At 42.5% G+C, this 17,381-nt stretch overlaps 1 protein-coding gene across 7 annotated transcripts in view; it reads left to right on the top strand.

Moving 5' to 3' along the window:
* Nucleotides 1–475: 475 nt before the first annotated feature.
* The window catches only part of LOC133151837 (C-terminal binding protein 1), a 27,905-nt gene continuing 10,999 nt past the window's right edge, over nt 476–17,381 (top strand). For 2 of the 7 annotated variants that reach the window (XR_009714003.1, XR_009714012.1), the window contains exons 1-10: nt 476–664; nt 2,406–2,454; nt 3,056–3,182; nt 8,600–8,754; nt 8,883–9,027; nt 9,115–9,321; nt 9,448–9,662; nt 9,971–10,101; nt 10,177–10,304; nt 10,509–10,626. Coding sequence is in view for 1 of the 7 variants with exons in the window: in XM_061275428.1 (XP_061131412.1) it covers nt 3,122–3,182; nt 8,600–8,754; nt 8,883–9,027; nt 9,115–9,321; nt 9,448–9,662; nt 9,971–10,101; nt 10,177–10,304; nt 10,509–10,626; nt 11,980–12,166 (1,347 nt within the window). In the remaining 6 variants the exon portion in view is untranslated. The other 5 variants (XM_061275428.1, XR_009714017.1, XR_009714019.1 and 2 more) reach the window with 5 other exon arrangements.

The following is a 17,381-nucleotide window of genomic DNA, read 5'->3' as shown; positions in this document are numbered from 1 at the left end:
ATTCCCCTGTGCCTGTCAATCAAAAGTAACGTGCATTTAAGTGATAATTTTTGGGTGTGCACACTTATGCAACCAGTTTCTTGTAATATGGGAGAAAAAATATAAACCTTCCTCAAAAAAGCATGAAGCATGCTAGAAGAATGCCATCAATTCAAGTTGACTATAACGCCTGGTCTGGCAGGCTGCTAATATAATTCAGCAAACAAGCCGACATTTTTTGACCAGTTGTACCTTGAAACAATCAATACAATGTTTGTGGTAATTGCGCATCGCATGGTACCATATTAGCCACGCCCCTAAACTTAATTTGTGGAAAAACATCTTCAAAACTGAGTAAAGTGTTACTACATAGTACTATAAATTTCTGAATTCTCATTACAAGGTCAATAAGAGAATATGATGGTAGCCTGAATGTGTTCTGCCTCATGCCAGCCTAAATATTTATACCAGTCCGTTTTTTTTTTTACCCAAGAGTAAAAGAAGGTAAGTGTTCCGCCATGAAAGGTGAGGGCGCTCCTTCCAGACCACCGCCGCTCTTTCTCATACTCACACTGCCCCCCACCAAACATAGCACTTCCTCTTTTGTGCAATTTCATGGCGATCGGGAGAGAGGGAACCGCCGTCGCACTCACACTGTCTCAGCACTCTTAAGAGTTTGTTCGGGGTAAATAACTTGCATTTTTTCCCCCCCAATATTCGAACACAGGCTACCGCTGTAGTGCTACTCGACTTCAGTCACGTGGGCGATGCTGAGTATGTTTTCAAAAAATGTTGATTTTAGTTGAACAATTTTAGTTTCCAACCAACCGCCACTCACTGATAACAAATCGAGCGAACTGGGCATCTTCCCCACACACAGCGGCACGTTCGTTCAATGCAACAGCTAGCTAGCTAGCGTTAGCACTGTTGATCACGCATGTAGTTATGTAAACTGCTTCCGACAATCATTTTTCACTTCGTTACATGCTGCACTCATCGGAAGTCGGTGCGGTTTGGTATTTCCCCCGTTCAAATATCAGCAATTTAGATCCTCGAGATGTTTGTGCTAGCTAGCCGTTATGCTATGTCGTTAATTAGCATTAGTTGAGAGAGAGCTGTGAAACATGAAAAGTAGTTACTTTCAGGGTGAATACAGATGATAAATTTAGCACGCGTTTAATACCAAACGGACCCGACTTAGGAAAGTAAAGTCCACCATTCATTGTATTGCTCTACTTTATCGATGCCTGGGTGGCGGTCGAGCTAGCGTTCTCGGCTAATTGGTTAACGGTAACTTACTTGCCTGCTAACAAGGGCACTTTCTTGTGCTTGATATTGCGCATAGCTGTAAATTGCGTAAAAGTGATTTATCCCTATTTTGTGGGAGTGTGTGTAAAATCTAATTGAGTGACATGAGAACAGCATTAATAGACCGACCTTTAAAAAATGGATCCCAATTGCAAGTATAATTTTTTTTAGACAAACAAGATAAAGCTGTGTAAATACACCAATTTCTATTTAATATTTCATTGCTAAGACAACAGGTCGAGTTTTTTTTGTGTGAGGGGGGGGGGATCTTTTTCTTTTTGTTGAATTCAAATTTCATACATCTTACTTTTTAGGCTATCATATGTTCAACCACAGAACATAATAATGGTAAACTTTAAGTAATTATGGAAAGCCAAGGTCACAGGTTTTCAGAAAGTCTTCAAAATATTCAAAAGCTGAACACAGTTTACAGATGGTGGGCTGGTGATGTGTGGTTAAATTTGGCACTCAAACATTCATCGACAAAACAACTTCAGTGAACAATAAGCAAGCAGGAATAAGTTGTTAAAATGCATAAGAAGGAACATAAGCACGATTGATCAAATTCATGGAGTTAGCATCAGAAGCGTCAGAAAATACGAGCCACCGTTGTGGGTCAGAGTAACATCAGAAGTGAGTTGGTCACAAAAAGTGTATGCGGGTTTGGCAGAAGCCTAGAAATATACAAAAGAAGCTCTTATGGATTTGAAAAATGGCCTTGCTCACCTAGAACTTTTTGATGGGGTCGTGTGTGAACTTTAAATTCAGGGAATGTTCTCAGATAGTTATAAGGTGCGAACTTGCTCTTCTGAAAAAAGTTGGCTGGTATGGTGAATAAGATGAACACAGGGTGAAAAGGAAACACTCCAGACAGCTAGTCAGTGGTTGTGTGGGTGCACAACTGTGTACGTAAACCTACAAAGTGCTCAAAGTGCGTGACATCATGGTGTGATTAATTGATTGCAAGTTTTATTGTACATCCGTATTCCATTAAATGTTGTCACTGTGGTTATTGTACATGACATGATATTTATTATCAGGACGGACAAGCACATGAAATGATGCCACAACCATGACGACGTCAATCTAAAGTTTGTGTTCCTGTTCTTTGTTTACAGTATAAACTACTTTGACAGCCAAACAGTCGCAGCAGACACTGCTTTTCAGGTGAGTGCTGTCAACATCCCACTACTGCTTTATTTAGATGTGGCAATTACACTTAATCTCTCGTAACAATTTATGTTACGTAATCACAAGGTGAGTTCATGCCAAATTATATGCAAAGGATAGCCTGATATAAGCATGCAGCTGAAAGGACCTTAACCAAAATTAAATCATTTTACGAGAGTGTCTTAATACCATGTTAAAAAACAAACATATTTGGTGATTGTCATACCGCTTTAAAGGTTGCAGTTCATAGGAATGATTCAATGACAGCAATTCATAAAACATCTTTATTTTGTGTCTACACATTTTGCACATCTGCATGGCAGTTCTGAGTTTTGGGTTAGACTCCAACTCTACTACGACCCCAATAAAGATGAGCAGTACTGTTTGGAAAATGGACAGATGGATAGACATATTAAAAATTGGTGAAAGAAAAGTTGTTGAGAATAAAGGTATAAGATTAAGTTAATGTAGTGATATAATCGGACATTGTTTCAAAAAGTCAGCATTTTGGCAGAGCAACTGCATCATCAGTTTAATTGTTGTGATTGAACTTAGTTTTCGTCTTTATTTTCAACTGCCGTGTCTTTTTTGTTTGCAGGTGTGGAGATCATTAAGAGGCTTTTCTATTGGTTCTACTGTGTTCAACATCTAGACTCCTCAGTCTATGGCTCTGATGGACAAACACAAACAAGTCAAACGCCAGAGGCTCGACCGCATTTGTGAGGGTGAGTTTTTCTTCATTTGTCCATGTGTTGTTGCAACAGAAAACAGATTATTCATCAACCATTGTCATCTGAGAACATCTATACAAGTAATAATTCTCAATTTTAATTAATGTTCCAGGCTAATATTTTCTGGACTCTGAAAGTAGCTAGGACTTGAAGTGTCCACTCACTGGGCACATAAGGATTCCATGCAAGAGCTCAATTAAAATTCTGGATGGATGGTTTGTTTTATTAAAATATTTTGAGCAATTTATGATGTAGATAGCGTTATACAAGTCCCCTGCAGTTACTAATTAGTTAATTAACATTTTTTTCAGGAAATAAAACATTTTTTGTTCTTAATATTAGTCTCTATGAATAGTTTGTTTGGAAGTTTATTGATAGATGACTTATGGGCTGTCGTTGCTCATCTTGAAGGTCTTTGGTTTTGTAACTGGAGTCTGCCGATTCAATTTACGCTGAGCAAGACATATGGCACCTAATTGCTGATAAGATGTGCTACACTACTGTAAAAGGTACTGAGAAATGTTGAATGTGCCATGAATTTTTATTCAGTACCCTTAAGCCCCACACTAAGCACAAAATTAAAAATAATAAACAAGTTATTGATGAATTCTTATTAAAATTAAGTCCTAAGTACCACTGAAAAGAGGTGTAGAACAAGAAAAGTTTCTGAATTTCTGTGGCGGAAAGTATTTTTAGTGACCTACGTATGTTGAACTGTCATGACGGCCCGTAGCACATGACTATGTTTTATTATAGCGCTTAGTTGAGAGTTGATGAGGATGAAGACGAGGCGTGAATGGCGTTCTTAAAATGGAGGGAATATTGTGGGAGAGTCTCTGGAGACGGATGAGGAGGAGAGTGCAAGGTGAAGGGTCGCGGCCACAACCGTGGGGAAACAGGCCAGCTGTCTCTTTAAAAAACGACAACGGCCCCAAACTGCCCTCAGGGCTCTGCTATATGCTAATGAGGTTAGTGCTGGTTGGCTAGCCCTCAATGAAGCCGCCTGTGATTGGACAATGGAGGTGTGGGGGGGCGAGACTGGGTGTGGATGACAGCTGAGAGAGCTCGGGAGGGAGAGAAAAGCAATAGAGGGAGAGCGAGGCAAGGGAGGAAGAAGGGCTGACAGACTTCATAATGCAAGGTTAGCTCTTGTGCTCATGCCTTTCAATATTTCCGATTGTGTTTTGTTAGATCTGGGACCTGGGCGGCTGGTGGGAAGGGTGACGTCTCCGGTTTTGGGTGTGGTGCAGCGAAATATGTGTACGCTCCCATGTGTGTTGCTCAGTGCGCCATAGCGTTGTCGCAGCCGTTAAGAAGGAACTGAATAACAGTGTGTGTGCATGCGCGCGCTTCTGGGTGGAGTACCGTTTCTTACTGCATTATCATCATCTGCTGCCCCTCCCCCCTCACCTCTCGCTCCTCCAACTGCAGCCAGAGGGAGCATGCAGAGGAGGGGAGGGAGAATGAATGAATCACTGAATGAAATGTATTGTGTGCGGCCATGCTTGCATTTTGTCGGTCCGCTATGCCAGTGTCATTTACTCAAATTACCCCGTGTGTAGGCCTACTTGTGTATTTTCCCGGCAACTTGTTCTGAGGCCTTCTTTGTCACGACGCCTTTTCGGTCAGTCTTTGTCCCCCTCCCCAGTGTGTAAGAAGTAAGCCTGTTTGCATTCTCGATCCATCTGCAATACATTTCAGTCTTCACTTCAAAATGCAAAGGCCTTTTTCTACTACAATTGTGTGCTTTCACTTCCTTTGTGTTCATAAATGTCAGACATTTGTCAACAGGAAGTGTTAAGTATTATTTTTCCCCCCTGCCCTTTGCTACTAGCTGTCTTTCTCTGGGTACTCTCACCGTTGCCTCTTGTCCAAGTGTATTTTCCAGCTTGCCACATTACCCCTCCCCCTCACTCCCGTCACACACACAGACACCTGTCACGCAGCAGGATCAAGATGGTATACAGGGGGAACAAAAATTGGCTTTGCTGTTAGAAAAGTCAGATTCGATGCCTCTTTTAGTGCTAATGTAGTTTCTGTCCCTTGGATCATATTTTCTGAAATGCTGCGCCTCATGAACGTGGGGTGGGGGTATGGAGAAAAATATGGATGAGGAAGTCGTCCACATTGGAGAATTTAGGTCATGACTCAGACTCTGTCACGAACCCCCTTTCTGCCTCTCCTCTGAGACCCTGCAGCTTTCTACACCCCTCCCCTTCATCCACAGCCTCCACACTCCCAATCACCTCTTCCCCTCCTTCCTCATGCATGAGCTCTAGACATACAGTAAGGCAGGTCAAGTTGTTGGACCTCTGTGTGAGCTGTACGAAATGGTGCACCTCTGATGTCACACATAATGGTCAAGCAGTTATTTGTTGGCGGCAGAAGTCCTGGAAATATAAATAAAATAACCCTCATCTGTTTCTATTTTAACATTTTCAACTGTTGAAAAGTGCAACAATAAGTTTACCACCGCTTTTAGGAAAATGTTAAAATGTAACCACTGTTAAGTTGTGAAACTAATCCAACAGTCAAGCCTCCAAGTCCCTGCACAGTGAACATTTCTATATTTCACACATCACAAGTGTTGTCAATAACAGTGACAAATTGAAACGATTAAAAAATGACCAAATATACCGTACAAAATGAGGCTTCAAAATCATGGAAAAGTTCAACTGTTCTCGCAGTTCTGAAATGCAGTGAGCATGTCTGCTGGAACTCTGTCAGACTCTGTTGATTGTCCACTACACTCAACGGATGCTATTTCGTCTTTTAATGTCTACACACAACTATACGTTTGAACTAAATTTACTAGTGTGTGTCCCAAAATTGATTCCATTTTTTTTCTTTTTCTATGTGACGTGTGTGTACTCACAGCTGTAAAAGTGCGAAAGCGACTGCGCCAGCCACCAAGACTTGTCCACACACTTGCTGTCCATTCAGACTTGTCGGGGGTGGCGTGGACTCGATCCTTGCTTTAGCCCTTTGTGTATTGTGCGTCCACTGATGGCTGACAACGAGGGCATCTAAACCAGCCATGTCACCAGACTATTGAACAGAATGATGCAAATTGTGTAGCCGTAGCTAACTCCATGTCACAAATATGACAAATAACAGCCGATGTGTACAAAGGCGCTCAAGTCCTTACACTATATAGTGAGAAACGGGTGACTTATGCCCCAAACGCGTCACACGAGCTGCACCCCAAAAATGAGGGAAATTTGAAATTCCTAAGATCTTGAGTTTGATCATTTCTTGTACGCTTCCTTGTCCGTTTACAGATGCCGTGACGCGTTACGTTAATAATCATGGAAAGGACCCATACAATTTGTTTTTTCTGTGGGAATAATAACCATATAATAATAAAAATGTCATCTAATAACCAAATAGGTAAACCATGCAATACATTGAATTGAGTAATTGCTCCACAGCTTAACTAATTGAGTGTTGAGCTGTTTGCTTTAACCCTATTTAGCTACTCAAGTCAATCATATTGAAATCTCAGCATTACTGTTTTGTTTTAAACATCACATTTTTATCATACTGCAAAAATATAACATTACACATGTACTAGGTGCTACAGCATCATCTTTTGGAAATTATGTGTTTACTTGTGTATACAGTGGGTCCTGCATGTTTGTGTTTCGGCATTTAGAAAATTATTAACACCAAAACTGCAGATTTTTCTTTTTGGGAACCTATCCTCCGTTATTTGTGGAACAGCTCTTACATCAAACTGGTTGTCCAGCCAAGTGAACATCCGGCCTAAACAAACGCTCACTCCTCTGCCAGCCCTGCTCGCTTAGTCAATCAAAAATCTAACAGTAGCCGTGTTACATTTCTGATAGAGAGTCAGTAGGAGATCAGAGTTAGGATGATGGCACCCATGTTCACTGTCGCTGCTTTGGCTCATTAATTGTTCGCCAAACTAAAACTAAACATAGTAAACGGCAAAAAAACAACTGTTGAATCTGTACCATCTCAGTGAAGCATTGCTACAACTACCGTTTTTTTCGCACCGTAAGGCATCTCGGGTTAAAAGACGCGGACTCAATTGCGGGGGCTATTCTGTACTTAATCGACACATAGGGCGCGCCGCATAATCAATCAATCAATCAATCATTTATTCGAACAGACCGTTTACATTTACAAGCTGTTATATGCTGATATTCACAGTGTATATAAATGCTGTAGGTGGTCAAAAGAAGGGGTTAAGGCCGAAGCTGAAAGCTTATACATTATGTGCAGAGTTACTATTAGGCAAGTGCATATTTTGACCCTATGATTATTTGTATGCATATTTTCCAACTCCATGCTGTACATGTTTTAATGGTCATTAAATATTAGCATAACAAGTGATGTGTATTTGTGTAATGAGGGATGGTGGGGTTTCAGCAGATCAACATTGGTTCATTGGGTCTACATATCTCATCCACATATTGCGTCCCCGTGGCGGCAGCCACACATTTAAAGATTTTGGAATTCAGTCTTTGCAAAAGATGCAACTTTTCTTCGGTTTTTGAGAAAATTAAAAGCATCTAAGTGTGCCTTATAATGTGGACAATATGGTAATACATTTGAACGTCAGTGTGGAGTCACCGGTTTGCTGTCTGCAACACCAAAGAGCTGTTTTCTGGATCCTTGACTCTTGTGCCTTTGGCTGTTATTGTTCTGTTTTGGCATCAGCTACAGCCCACAGTGGCAGTGTTTATGAATTGTTGTAAAAGTTGAGACAAATTACTATAATTACTAGAGTAATGTATGGAGTAATCAATTGGATAATCTATTCTGAATGATTTGTTTGTCACGGTGCTATTTTACATCAGATTTCACCGCTACAGCAAAACTTATCATCAAATCGCTGGCTTAACTCTAAGATGTTTGCTGTGCTTTGTTGTTAAGGGTTCAGTCAACTTTACCAATTTTTTGCACATCATTTGTACTTCGTTCTTCGTCTGGTCATCCTTCCGTCACTGTCAGTCAGTCTGTCAATCGTACTCCCGCCTCAAAAAAAGCTCCCGACTCGGCAATCTGTCTGGGTTTCGTGTGTTGTTAGGGCAGAGCGCTAATCCTTACATTAAATGATCTTGGAGAAAGCCGGGCTCAATAGTCTAGTAGTGCTGTAAACTGCAGTCATTCACGCCAAGAATGCTGTAAAATTCATAAGCAGCCGTGTGCTTCTGCCGGTGACAGAGGGACCATTCCGTCTCAGTGACCAAAGGCACACCTTTGAGTATTAGTATTGTGGTTGGTTTTTGCTAATATAGACATTTGTGAATTTAAGCGATGAGTCAGTTATTATAGAGTCTTTCTGGAATGGTTATTTTTTAAATTGCAGAGCGGATCAGACCAAATGCTAATCCAATCCCCATGCATCATCTCGCTCATGGTTTTCTTTCTGCTTGACTCAGGTATCCGACCCCCCATCCTGAACGGGCCTATGCATCCACGGCCACTGGTGGCACTGTTGGATGGGCGCGACTGCACTGTTGAAATGCCCATCCTCAAAGATGTCGCTACCGTGGCCTTCTGTGATGCCCAGTCGACACAAGAAATTCACGAGAAGGTAAAAGAGACTTTGAACTTGGGGATGGCAGACATTTAAGTCATCAAGATGTTATATGAAATAATCATGAACTCATCTGCATGGTGTCTTTATGGTTAAGTTTACTGGTGCACATTTGTCTTTTGTAGGTGCTGAATGAGGCTGTGGCCGCGCTGCTTTATCACACCATCACTTTGTCACGAGATGACTTGGAGAAGTTCAAAGGCCTCAGAGTAATTGTCAGGATTGGGTCAGGCTTTGACAATGTTGATGTCAAAGCAGCCGCTGAGCTTGGTGAGAGAATGAACTTCAATACGAGCGTTAGCATTTTTCTTGAGGTCAGAACGAACCATTTGCTTATTGTTCCATTCCTCTGTGTAGGCATTGCAGTGTGTAACGTTCCAGCAACCTCAGTGGAGGAGACAGCCGACACGTCGCTATGTTTGATCCTCAACTTGTACAGGCGAGTCACCTGGATGCACCAGGCTCTCCGGGAGGGAACCCGAGCCTCCAGTGTGGAGCAAATCCGAGAGGTGGCTGGTGGTGCTGCTCGTATACGAGGAGAGACGCTCGGCATCATTGGGCTTGGTAGGTAGATGACTGTCTCCTCCCTCCCTCCCTCCCTCCCTCCCTCCCAAATTACTTTACTAGGAATGACCTACCTGTTTATTTAATGCGTGAAATGATATGGCTGTTATCATTGTGGCCTTCCAGGGCGCGTTGGACAAGCGGTGGCGCTGCGTGCCAAGGCTTTCGGGTTTGGCGTGATCTTCTATGACCCCTATTTGCCTGATGGTGTGGAGCGCTCCTTGGGCTTGCAGCGCATGGCCACCCTCCAGGACCTGCTCATCCACTCAGACTGTGTATCCCTGCACTGCAGCCTTAATGAGCACAACCACCACCTCATCAATGACTTCACCATCAAGCAGGTGAGCTGGGAAAAGGAGATTTCATGAGATTGTTTTTTTTAAGGACTATACTGTAAACCTGTTGAATCACAATTCAAAAGCAATTCAGATTTTAATCAGTAAATTCCGTTTTTTTAATCACTTGTCAGATTCAAGTTGTTTTTGTGATGACTGTTGGTTTTTCTTTCACCTGTATCAGAGGGGTACCAACAGTTTTTTCCCCTCACGTGTGTATACCAAGTTACCACGGCACTAGTATTCTTGTGTGGATGACAGAATGTGAAAATGGGTTGTAGCTTGACTGAAGCATTGCTAACTCCACAACACAGATGCGCCAGGGAGCCTTCCTGGTGAACACGTCAAGAGGCGGCCTAGTTGATGAGAAAGCACTGGCTCAGGCCCTAAAAGAGGGTCGGATACGAGGGGCTGCTTTGGACGTCCATGAAAGCGAACCATTCAGGTAACTGCTCCTTAACCCCGGAGAGGTGCGTGTCATGCAGTACTAACACATCGCTTCCCTTCTGCTCCTTGACAGTTTTTCAACTGGCCCCCTTAAAGACGCTCCCAACTTGATTTGTACTCCACACACATCTTGGTACAGCGAGCAGGCCTCAGTAGAGGCTCGGGAGGAAGCGGCTAGGGAAGTGCGCCGTGCCATTACCGGTGAGGATGTCAGAGTAACTGTACCTTAAAAGAGTTTCATAGCGTGAAACATGGCATGAGCAGTGTGACTGGCGGCCTCCTTATATTTGTTGTGTCTACTTCAAAAGGAGCTGTGAGATAGATGGGTGCAGCATGCTGCAGCTATCCGCATGCCTGGCACTGAAGTACATCTTGTCAAAATGCACCCTGATTATTGTGTTCCAGGGCGTATTCCGGACAGCCTGAAAAACTGCGTGAATAAAGAGTATCTGATGGCAGCATCTCAATGGCCCAGCATGGAGGCCGCCACTGTTCACCCCGAACTTAACGGAGCAACCTACAGGTGAGAGACAAATGGGTAAACAAGGATGCTGGAAGAATTGTAGCTTTTGTAGATTGTAGATATGGATTGGCTTACGTCTTATTTGGCATTATTTACAGTACAGGGGTTCTTGGTGTACGACAATCGGCTGTGGTTTTGAACTTAAGAGCAGTGCGCAATGAGGGAGATTTGCACAACGGCTGCGTCATGTCGCGACAGAATAAGGCCATGTTCAGTTGACTGCGAAACGCTTGTTTACTTTAGTTGACAGTTTTTTCTAAAATACTTCCTGTAAACATTACTTCAGGCGTGTCTGAGCTTTTGTCGGGTTACATCAGCACCGTAAGAATGTCATAAACTGAGAACCCCTGTAGTCACTGGCCAATTTGTATCGCTTTTGTTAGGCAGAATCCTCACATCTCCTAAACTATCAGTTTTGAGAAAAACAAAACATGGCATATTTGTTGAGTCATTAACATTGCATCATCAAAGTGAGCATACCATTCTCTACACTTAAGCTTCTGACAATGATTTGTTAAACTCAGAGACTTGTGTGGTTGTCAAATTGCATCAATTTGTGAAAAAATATGAAACTGACCTAATTTGTACATGGGAGGTTTCTGCCCTACAGTGATGTTATGTTTTCTAATGAGCTCCAAAACTAGACCTGTGTCAGAGGTACAGTGCACAACATTAAACTAAAACCTTTCTGACATTATCAGTGTCAATGTGTTGGTTTTAATGAAGACATTGGTATTTTCGTGACGGGAGGTTGTTTTGGTTTTATCAGATTAGGGGTCAGCAAACTACTGTCCTTGATAGTTTTATTTCAAGTCTAAACTGGACACAATGGACATTAATTAATAAATGTGTTGGCATTTTTACATTTATTTCATTATAGTTAACTCATTTAGTCAAAAATTTAAATCTGTACGTTACCCTCCCTCCCCCAAATCAGTTAGCTAAATACAAAAAATATATAATAATTAGCCAATCTTAGGAGAAAGTTTACAACTGAATCCTACGAATGCTAAATGCTCGGTGAGCCAGATTAAATAACAGAAGGCTGTATGTGGGCTATGAACAATAACTTTCAATTGGAGTATATCGCCGTTTTCATGCTGATCCTTCTTATGTCACAATTTTCACAATCATTATTGGTCAGTCTAGACTAATTTAAAGTGTTTAAAATGGCTTGCTCCCTTGGTTGCTGCTATGTTAATGCTGGCAGTTTTTGAGGTCACCAGAAAAGTGATGATTTTCTGAGGTACAAGCAAGCACTCTGCCCAACACCAGCGATTGTTAGTGAGCAGCGTGGAGATGAACAGAGGTGGTGCATCAAATCAAATATAATCTTTTCAATCTATGTTCCAGATTTCCTCCAGGTCTGATCAATGTTGCCGCGGCAGGGGGTCTCCCGGGAGCCGGAGCTGGGGTCGAAAGCCTGGTTTCAGGAAACCTGGCCCATGGCATAGCCCCCGTCTCGCACCCACCACACGCCCCTTCCCCGGGGCAGCCAAATAAGGCCGAAGGCGACAGAGACATCCCCTCCGACCAATAGCCCCCCTAGCCACCCATACTCCCCTCCCGAACCCCTCACGTTGACCCCCTGCTGCCGCCAGCACATTCCGAAAACCAAGCTCCAAACCTATCTTCCTCCCAGCATCAGACACATTTCGTACCCCCCCCCCCCCCCCCCAACACCACAATGACCTGATGTGACTCCACGTGGTCTCACATGACCAGCCCAGGACCCCCCTTTCCTCCTCCCTCCACCCACCCGCATCCATGCTCATTTCACCAACACCTCCTTCCCCACTCACTTCCTAATGTCAGCAATAACTTTGTTCTCAAGGATTCAGTGATCGGATTGGTATTTTTCCCTAGTTGGCTGTTGTTTCAATGGAACGTGGATCCGTTGTGACTCTAGGTGTTCATGTTTATAAAGAAAAAAACACTTCTGACATCAAGGCTTTCAAGTTGGCTGCATCCTCGACTGATTGACCAGTAGAGGTGCTCAGGCAGAAGTGCCCCTTTGTCCACGAAAGGCTCGTGTTTCTGCTTTTGTCGTCTTATTTTTGCCTTCCATTTCCCATCCAGACCCTACTTGTGACGGTATTGTGTACTTCAAGTTAAACCACAAGAAATTGGAGGAAAAAAAAGCCTCAGCTGCCCAGTTTAGAATTGTTCCACTTGTATTTAAAATCCTGCCCCCAGTGTTTGCAAATGCCCCTAATCTTCAATCTCCCCTCAGGTTGACGAATTCGCCTCTACTTGGATCCACCCAAGGGCATGAACTTCTGTCTCATGTTCAAAAACTGCAGCGCGAATACTCCATTATGCGCCGTACGCATGCGGGGCCTCGCCAGCAGAGGGCGTCGCCCAACCACACATTTCAGTCCGAGGAGGCAGACGGTCTCTGGATTATGTTTGGTGAAGCAATGACCCCACACTGACCTAACCAGGCCGTCGTATGTCTAGCTCCCCCACATCCGCCGCCGTGCCCCACACATGCTCATGAACCCAGTATGCATCTTTCCTTTAAATGTTTGAGGACAGTAGAGTTGAATTTCTCAGTCAGAGCTAGGGGGACATTATCTTTTGCATGCTTGCTTTGTTAACGACAGTGGTGTGTACAAGGATGTGCGTGCGTGAGTGCGTGTGTGTCTGTGTCCCTTTACGCTGTTTTCTTTCCAAAGGAATAGTCCCTACGAGTAACTCTTTAACCCTGTCGCTCCGGTGTCAAGGAAACACCTTTCTAGTACCTCAGTAACAGATATTGAATGTACCGTGCATACCCTTTTATTTTTTTGTACAGATTTTCTAGATTCTTCTTACTGTTCTTTACCAGAAGGGTTGTGATATTGTAGCAGTAATGATAAGATAAAATGATTGAAAAAAATAAAAAGAAAGAATCCCCCCCCCCCCCATCATAAAACAAAGTGACACATAGGATCCATGTTTCTCACTATAGGTTACTGAATACTCAGGCTTGGAAACAAATGCTCGTCTTTTTGCCTTGACCGTGGCCCCTTTTTCCTCCATCTTACTGGCTAATGATTCATGAGGAACAAAGAAAGGTGGTTCTTGTGCTCTCCTAGTTTTTGTTCACTAGAGCACTAGTGATAGATGCTTCATTTTTCTTCTGTTTACGTCCCTTTTGTCATTGCCCTGCTGCTCTGTTTTTTGTGCATGTGCGATTTTGTTTTAAGCAGATAGAAACAACTTCTTACAAAATGGTGGCTTCTCACTCTGCGGAGTGTTTTTAGCCTCATTTGCCATTTTTTGTCGTGGTCAGTTTCCAACAATGTGCAGTTTAGCCCTCCGGACCGCACCCTTCCCCCATCAGAGTATACGAGTGACTAGGAGCATGTGATGCTTGGCTCCTCTGTCATGTAATGAGTATATATTTTTAAGAATACCCCCCCGGCCCCATGTTGTCCCCCATAGTTCCATTGATTAGTAATCTTAAATTTGCTGTTGGTCATGACTATATATATATATATATATATATTTTTTTTTCCATTTCAGCCGTGCACTGTCATTGTATACCAGTTAGTTATAATGTAGATGTTGATTTCTTTTTATGAATAATTGCTGTCTGTTCTACATGTTGTACTGAAAAATATGAAATCTCCCTTTCCTACTACTACTACTACTACTACCACCACCACCACCACCCTGACTCCACTTCTCATCTAATGTCCCAATTCTCTCTTCCCAGGCCTTACTATGTCCTTTCTTACTGTAGCCGTTGTAGAAAGTCGCCATGGAACCACTCACTGCCTTAATACAGTTGACCACAGAAAGTGACCAGTAGAAATGAACACGCCAAAAATAACAAAAAAAGCTTCCCAGTCACGCAGCAGACTGAATTCTACAAAGGTGTATTAAAGTCACACTAAAAGGAGGGCTAAAAAACTAAATGACAAGGAAAAGTCTTAATGTAAACGGTGAGTTTGCAATTTTCAAATAACAAAATGAACGCTAAGCTGTTATGACATGACAATAGCCCATAGAAGTGTTCCTGAGGGTGCACGACTAATGATGGACACCTTGAAAGTCACGCTACTGGCTCTAATTGTTGTTTGCTCCAAATCAAAATAGAGGCATGAAGGAGTCAGATGGCATTTTGTTCCTTTTCCCCAGATTATAGTTCTCATGTACCACGCCAGCTCATAATGACAGTTAACGTATATGACTGTTTTTATTTTTATATTTTGCAAAAATAAATGTCAAAACACGTACATGAGACCAGAAACTGAGGCTTTCTCTGGAGACCAGCCTTAGAATATTTGCAACACTTGATGATTGAGCAATCAAGAAACAAGAACATTTGGACAAGCACGTTCAACTGTTCAAACCGATGGTGGTGCCGATGTGCCTAAATGTTGACTTTCATTGTGAACTAACTGTGGCTTTAATACACATTTGACGAATTCTACATCACCTTTGGAGCAATTGAACCTGGTGTTGAAAGTTATTTTTGCATCAAAAAAAAAAAAAATCATAAATCATTTAAAACTTCTCCCCTGCGCTTCTAAAGTCACGCCAGCAGTGTGTTTGTGCTCTGGCTAACAGATAAGCACAGTGTGTGTGTGTTTGTGGTCACAAATCTCCAGCTGATATTTCACTCTTGGGTGTTAGAATGCAGCCACCACCACTCTTCCTTCTCCTCAAACTACTTCTGCTACTTTAGAAGGGTCTTTCGCTCTGCTGCCAGAGACTCCAAAGGGCTGGAGAGTTTAGGCCAGAGCAGACACCGGCGTCATCTGTCCAAAAATCAAAACGAGAATTGGTCACGTTTTCTCTCTCAGGGTTGAAATGCACATATATCCTTTAGCAATTTTCTCCTCCCTCCGAATGTAGAACAGCCTCATGTCTTTTTAGAAGCCGCAAACCTCTTCTCTTAAGAGTTCCACACCTTCCTTTTCCGACGTTCTTGTTTTCCTTTTGGCACTGACATCTAACCATCTAACAAGGAGTGAATGAATGCTTTGAAGTGACTGCGTGTTTGTGTGACTTTAAGATTGGGAAATGTATTTTTACAACATGTGAACATGTATTTTTTCCCCTTGCACCCTGTCACCCTCATTTGTGAACAGATTTTTCACCAGACTGCAAAAACAAAAATACAAAAATGGGAAAAAAAAAACATCTCTGTAACTAGGCTCTTAAGCTTTATTTGTTTTGTTTTGTTTACTTTTTTTATTAGAAAACAATCATGTTTGTGATGTTAACTCCCAATGGTAAACTCCACACCGTATTTTAAATAAAAGCTGAAAAATTAAACACTTGTTTACATGTTTAGCTTTACTTGACGTTTCATTGGTTCTTGTTGTGTACATGGTCTTTCCAGCTCATTTGGTCTTAAAGGTCTGAGACTGATTGGCAGTGTGTTGTCCCCATGATTACACTTTGCTGCTTTAGGACACAGGCTTGCGTTTACAGAGCTTGCACTATAAACAAAATTGTTTATCGCAGCCGGTCGTTCTTTTATTGGGCATCGCAACGTGCCGCAGTGCCAAGACGACCGCAAGTTTACGAGTGGGCAGACGATGCGGGTTGCGCGGGAAAGGGCCTTCTATTTAGACCTGCGGGCTCGATAGAGCAGGCTGGGGGATTATCGGGCCTAAAATTGCTACCACATGCACATAAGTGGAGACTTGTTTATTTTAAATGACGACTCGCTAAAAGCAGCAATCCAGTCACTTGAGGCACCTTTAGTAGCCCGCTGGCTGTGTTTTGACACCCGCAGAAGTCGCAGTTGATTGAGCGTATCTGTGTTTTGGATCAACATTTTTTTTCTCAGCCTCTTTGTGGGTTTACACAACCACGCCTTGGTAAAAGTCGGGATGTTTTTTCCTCCCGAAAAACACGTAGCGACAACACAGACCTGACTAAAAATGCTGCAATGTCGGCCTACTGTACATGCTAGAGCAGTAGTTGGAATTGTCATTTTGTGAGGAACCCAACTACTTGTCCTACTAACAGAATCTCTTGGACAACCTTTGTGTGCATATTTATGAATAAAGATAATTCAGTTAATTATGAAAACACTACACAGCGCTTTTGCACTTTTAACTGATATCTACTTGTATATGTATAATTTGTCCTCTATTTGTGTAAAGGCTGAAAGAAAGCTGATTTTTGTTGTTTTTTATTCCCCTAAATTACAGCCTGCATTGTACTACACTGCAATGTGGAGTTGAACTGGATTGGTCAGCCCTAGTAGATATGTAATCAGTAGTAGAAAAAAGTACTTTTAAAGGTACTTTTCAGAGTCGGTGGAATGACAATAAAGTCATTCGATTTCTAAGTACTTCTACTTAAGCACATACAGCGTGCTGTTGTTTTTGCTCCCTCAGTGCATGCCTAATGTCTATCGGGGAAGGAGAGACGTATTACATAAGAGCGTGCGGATACATGTTTTTGTAATAGAAGGAGGCCCAGGATGCATGATGTATTTTTCAAACAAACTCCAAACATACTTTGCCTCATTACCTCCAAAGGTCCAACTTATGATTGTGCAACAGTGCAATACTTATAGTGCTGTCAGCTGCCATGCTAGGCTACCAGAATATATACTATTTATTTGTCCACTTCCACAAGGGATGACGAATTATGACACTGAAAGCCCAGCAGGTTTGATCTGGTGTGAGAACCTGCCAGACCATTGGAATAGGAGTGCGCTCACTGTTGAACCTTCTGCCCTATAAAAGGGTCCCCCTGATTGTGTAACTCCTCCAGCCCTTGTGTTGGTGGCCAGTCGGTCA

This window comes from Syngnathus typhle, linkage group LG1 (genome assembly GCF_033458585.1).
Source record: "Syngnathus typhle isolate RoL2023-S1 ecotype Sweden linkage group LG1, RoL_Styp_1.0, whole genome shotgun sequence".
Taxonomy (NCBI): domain Eukaryota; kingdom Metazoa; phylum Chordata; class Actinopteri; order Syngnathiformes; family Syngnathidae; genus Syngnathus; species Syngnathus typhle.
The sequence above is the reverse complement of the archived record's forward strand: the minus strand, read 5'-3'. Positions and strand labels throughout refer to the sequence as shown.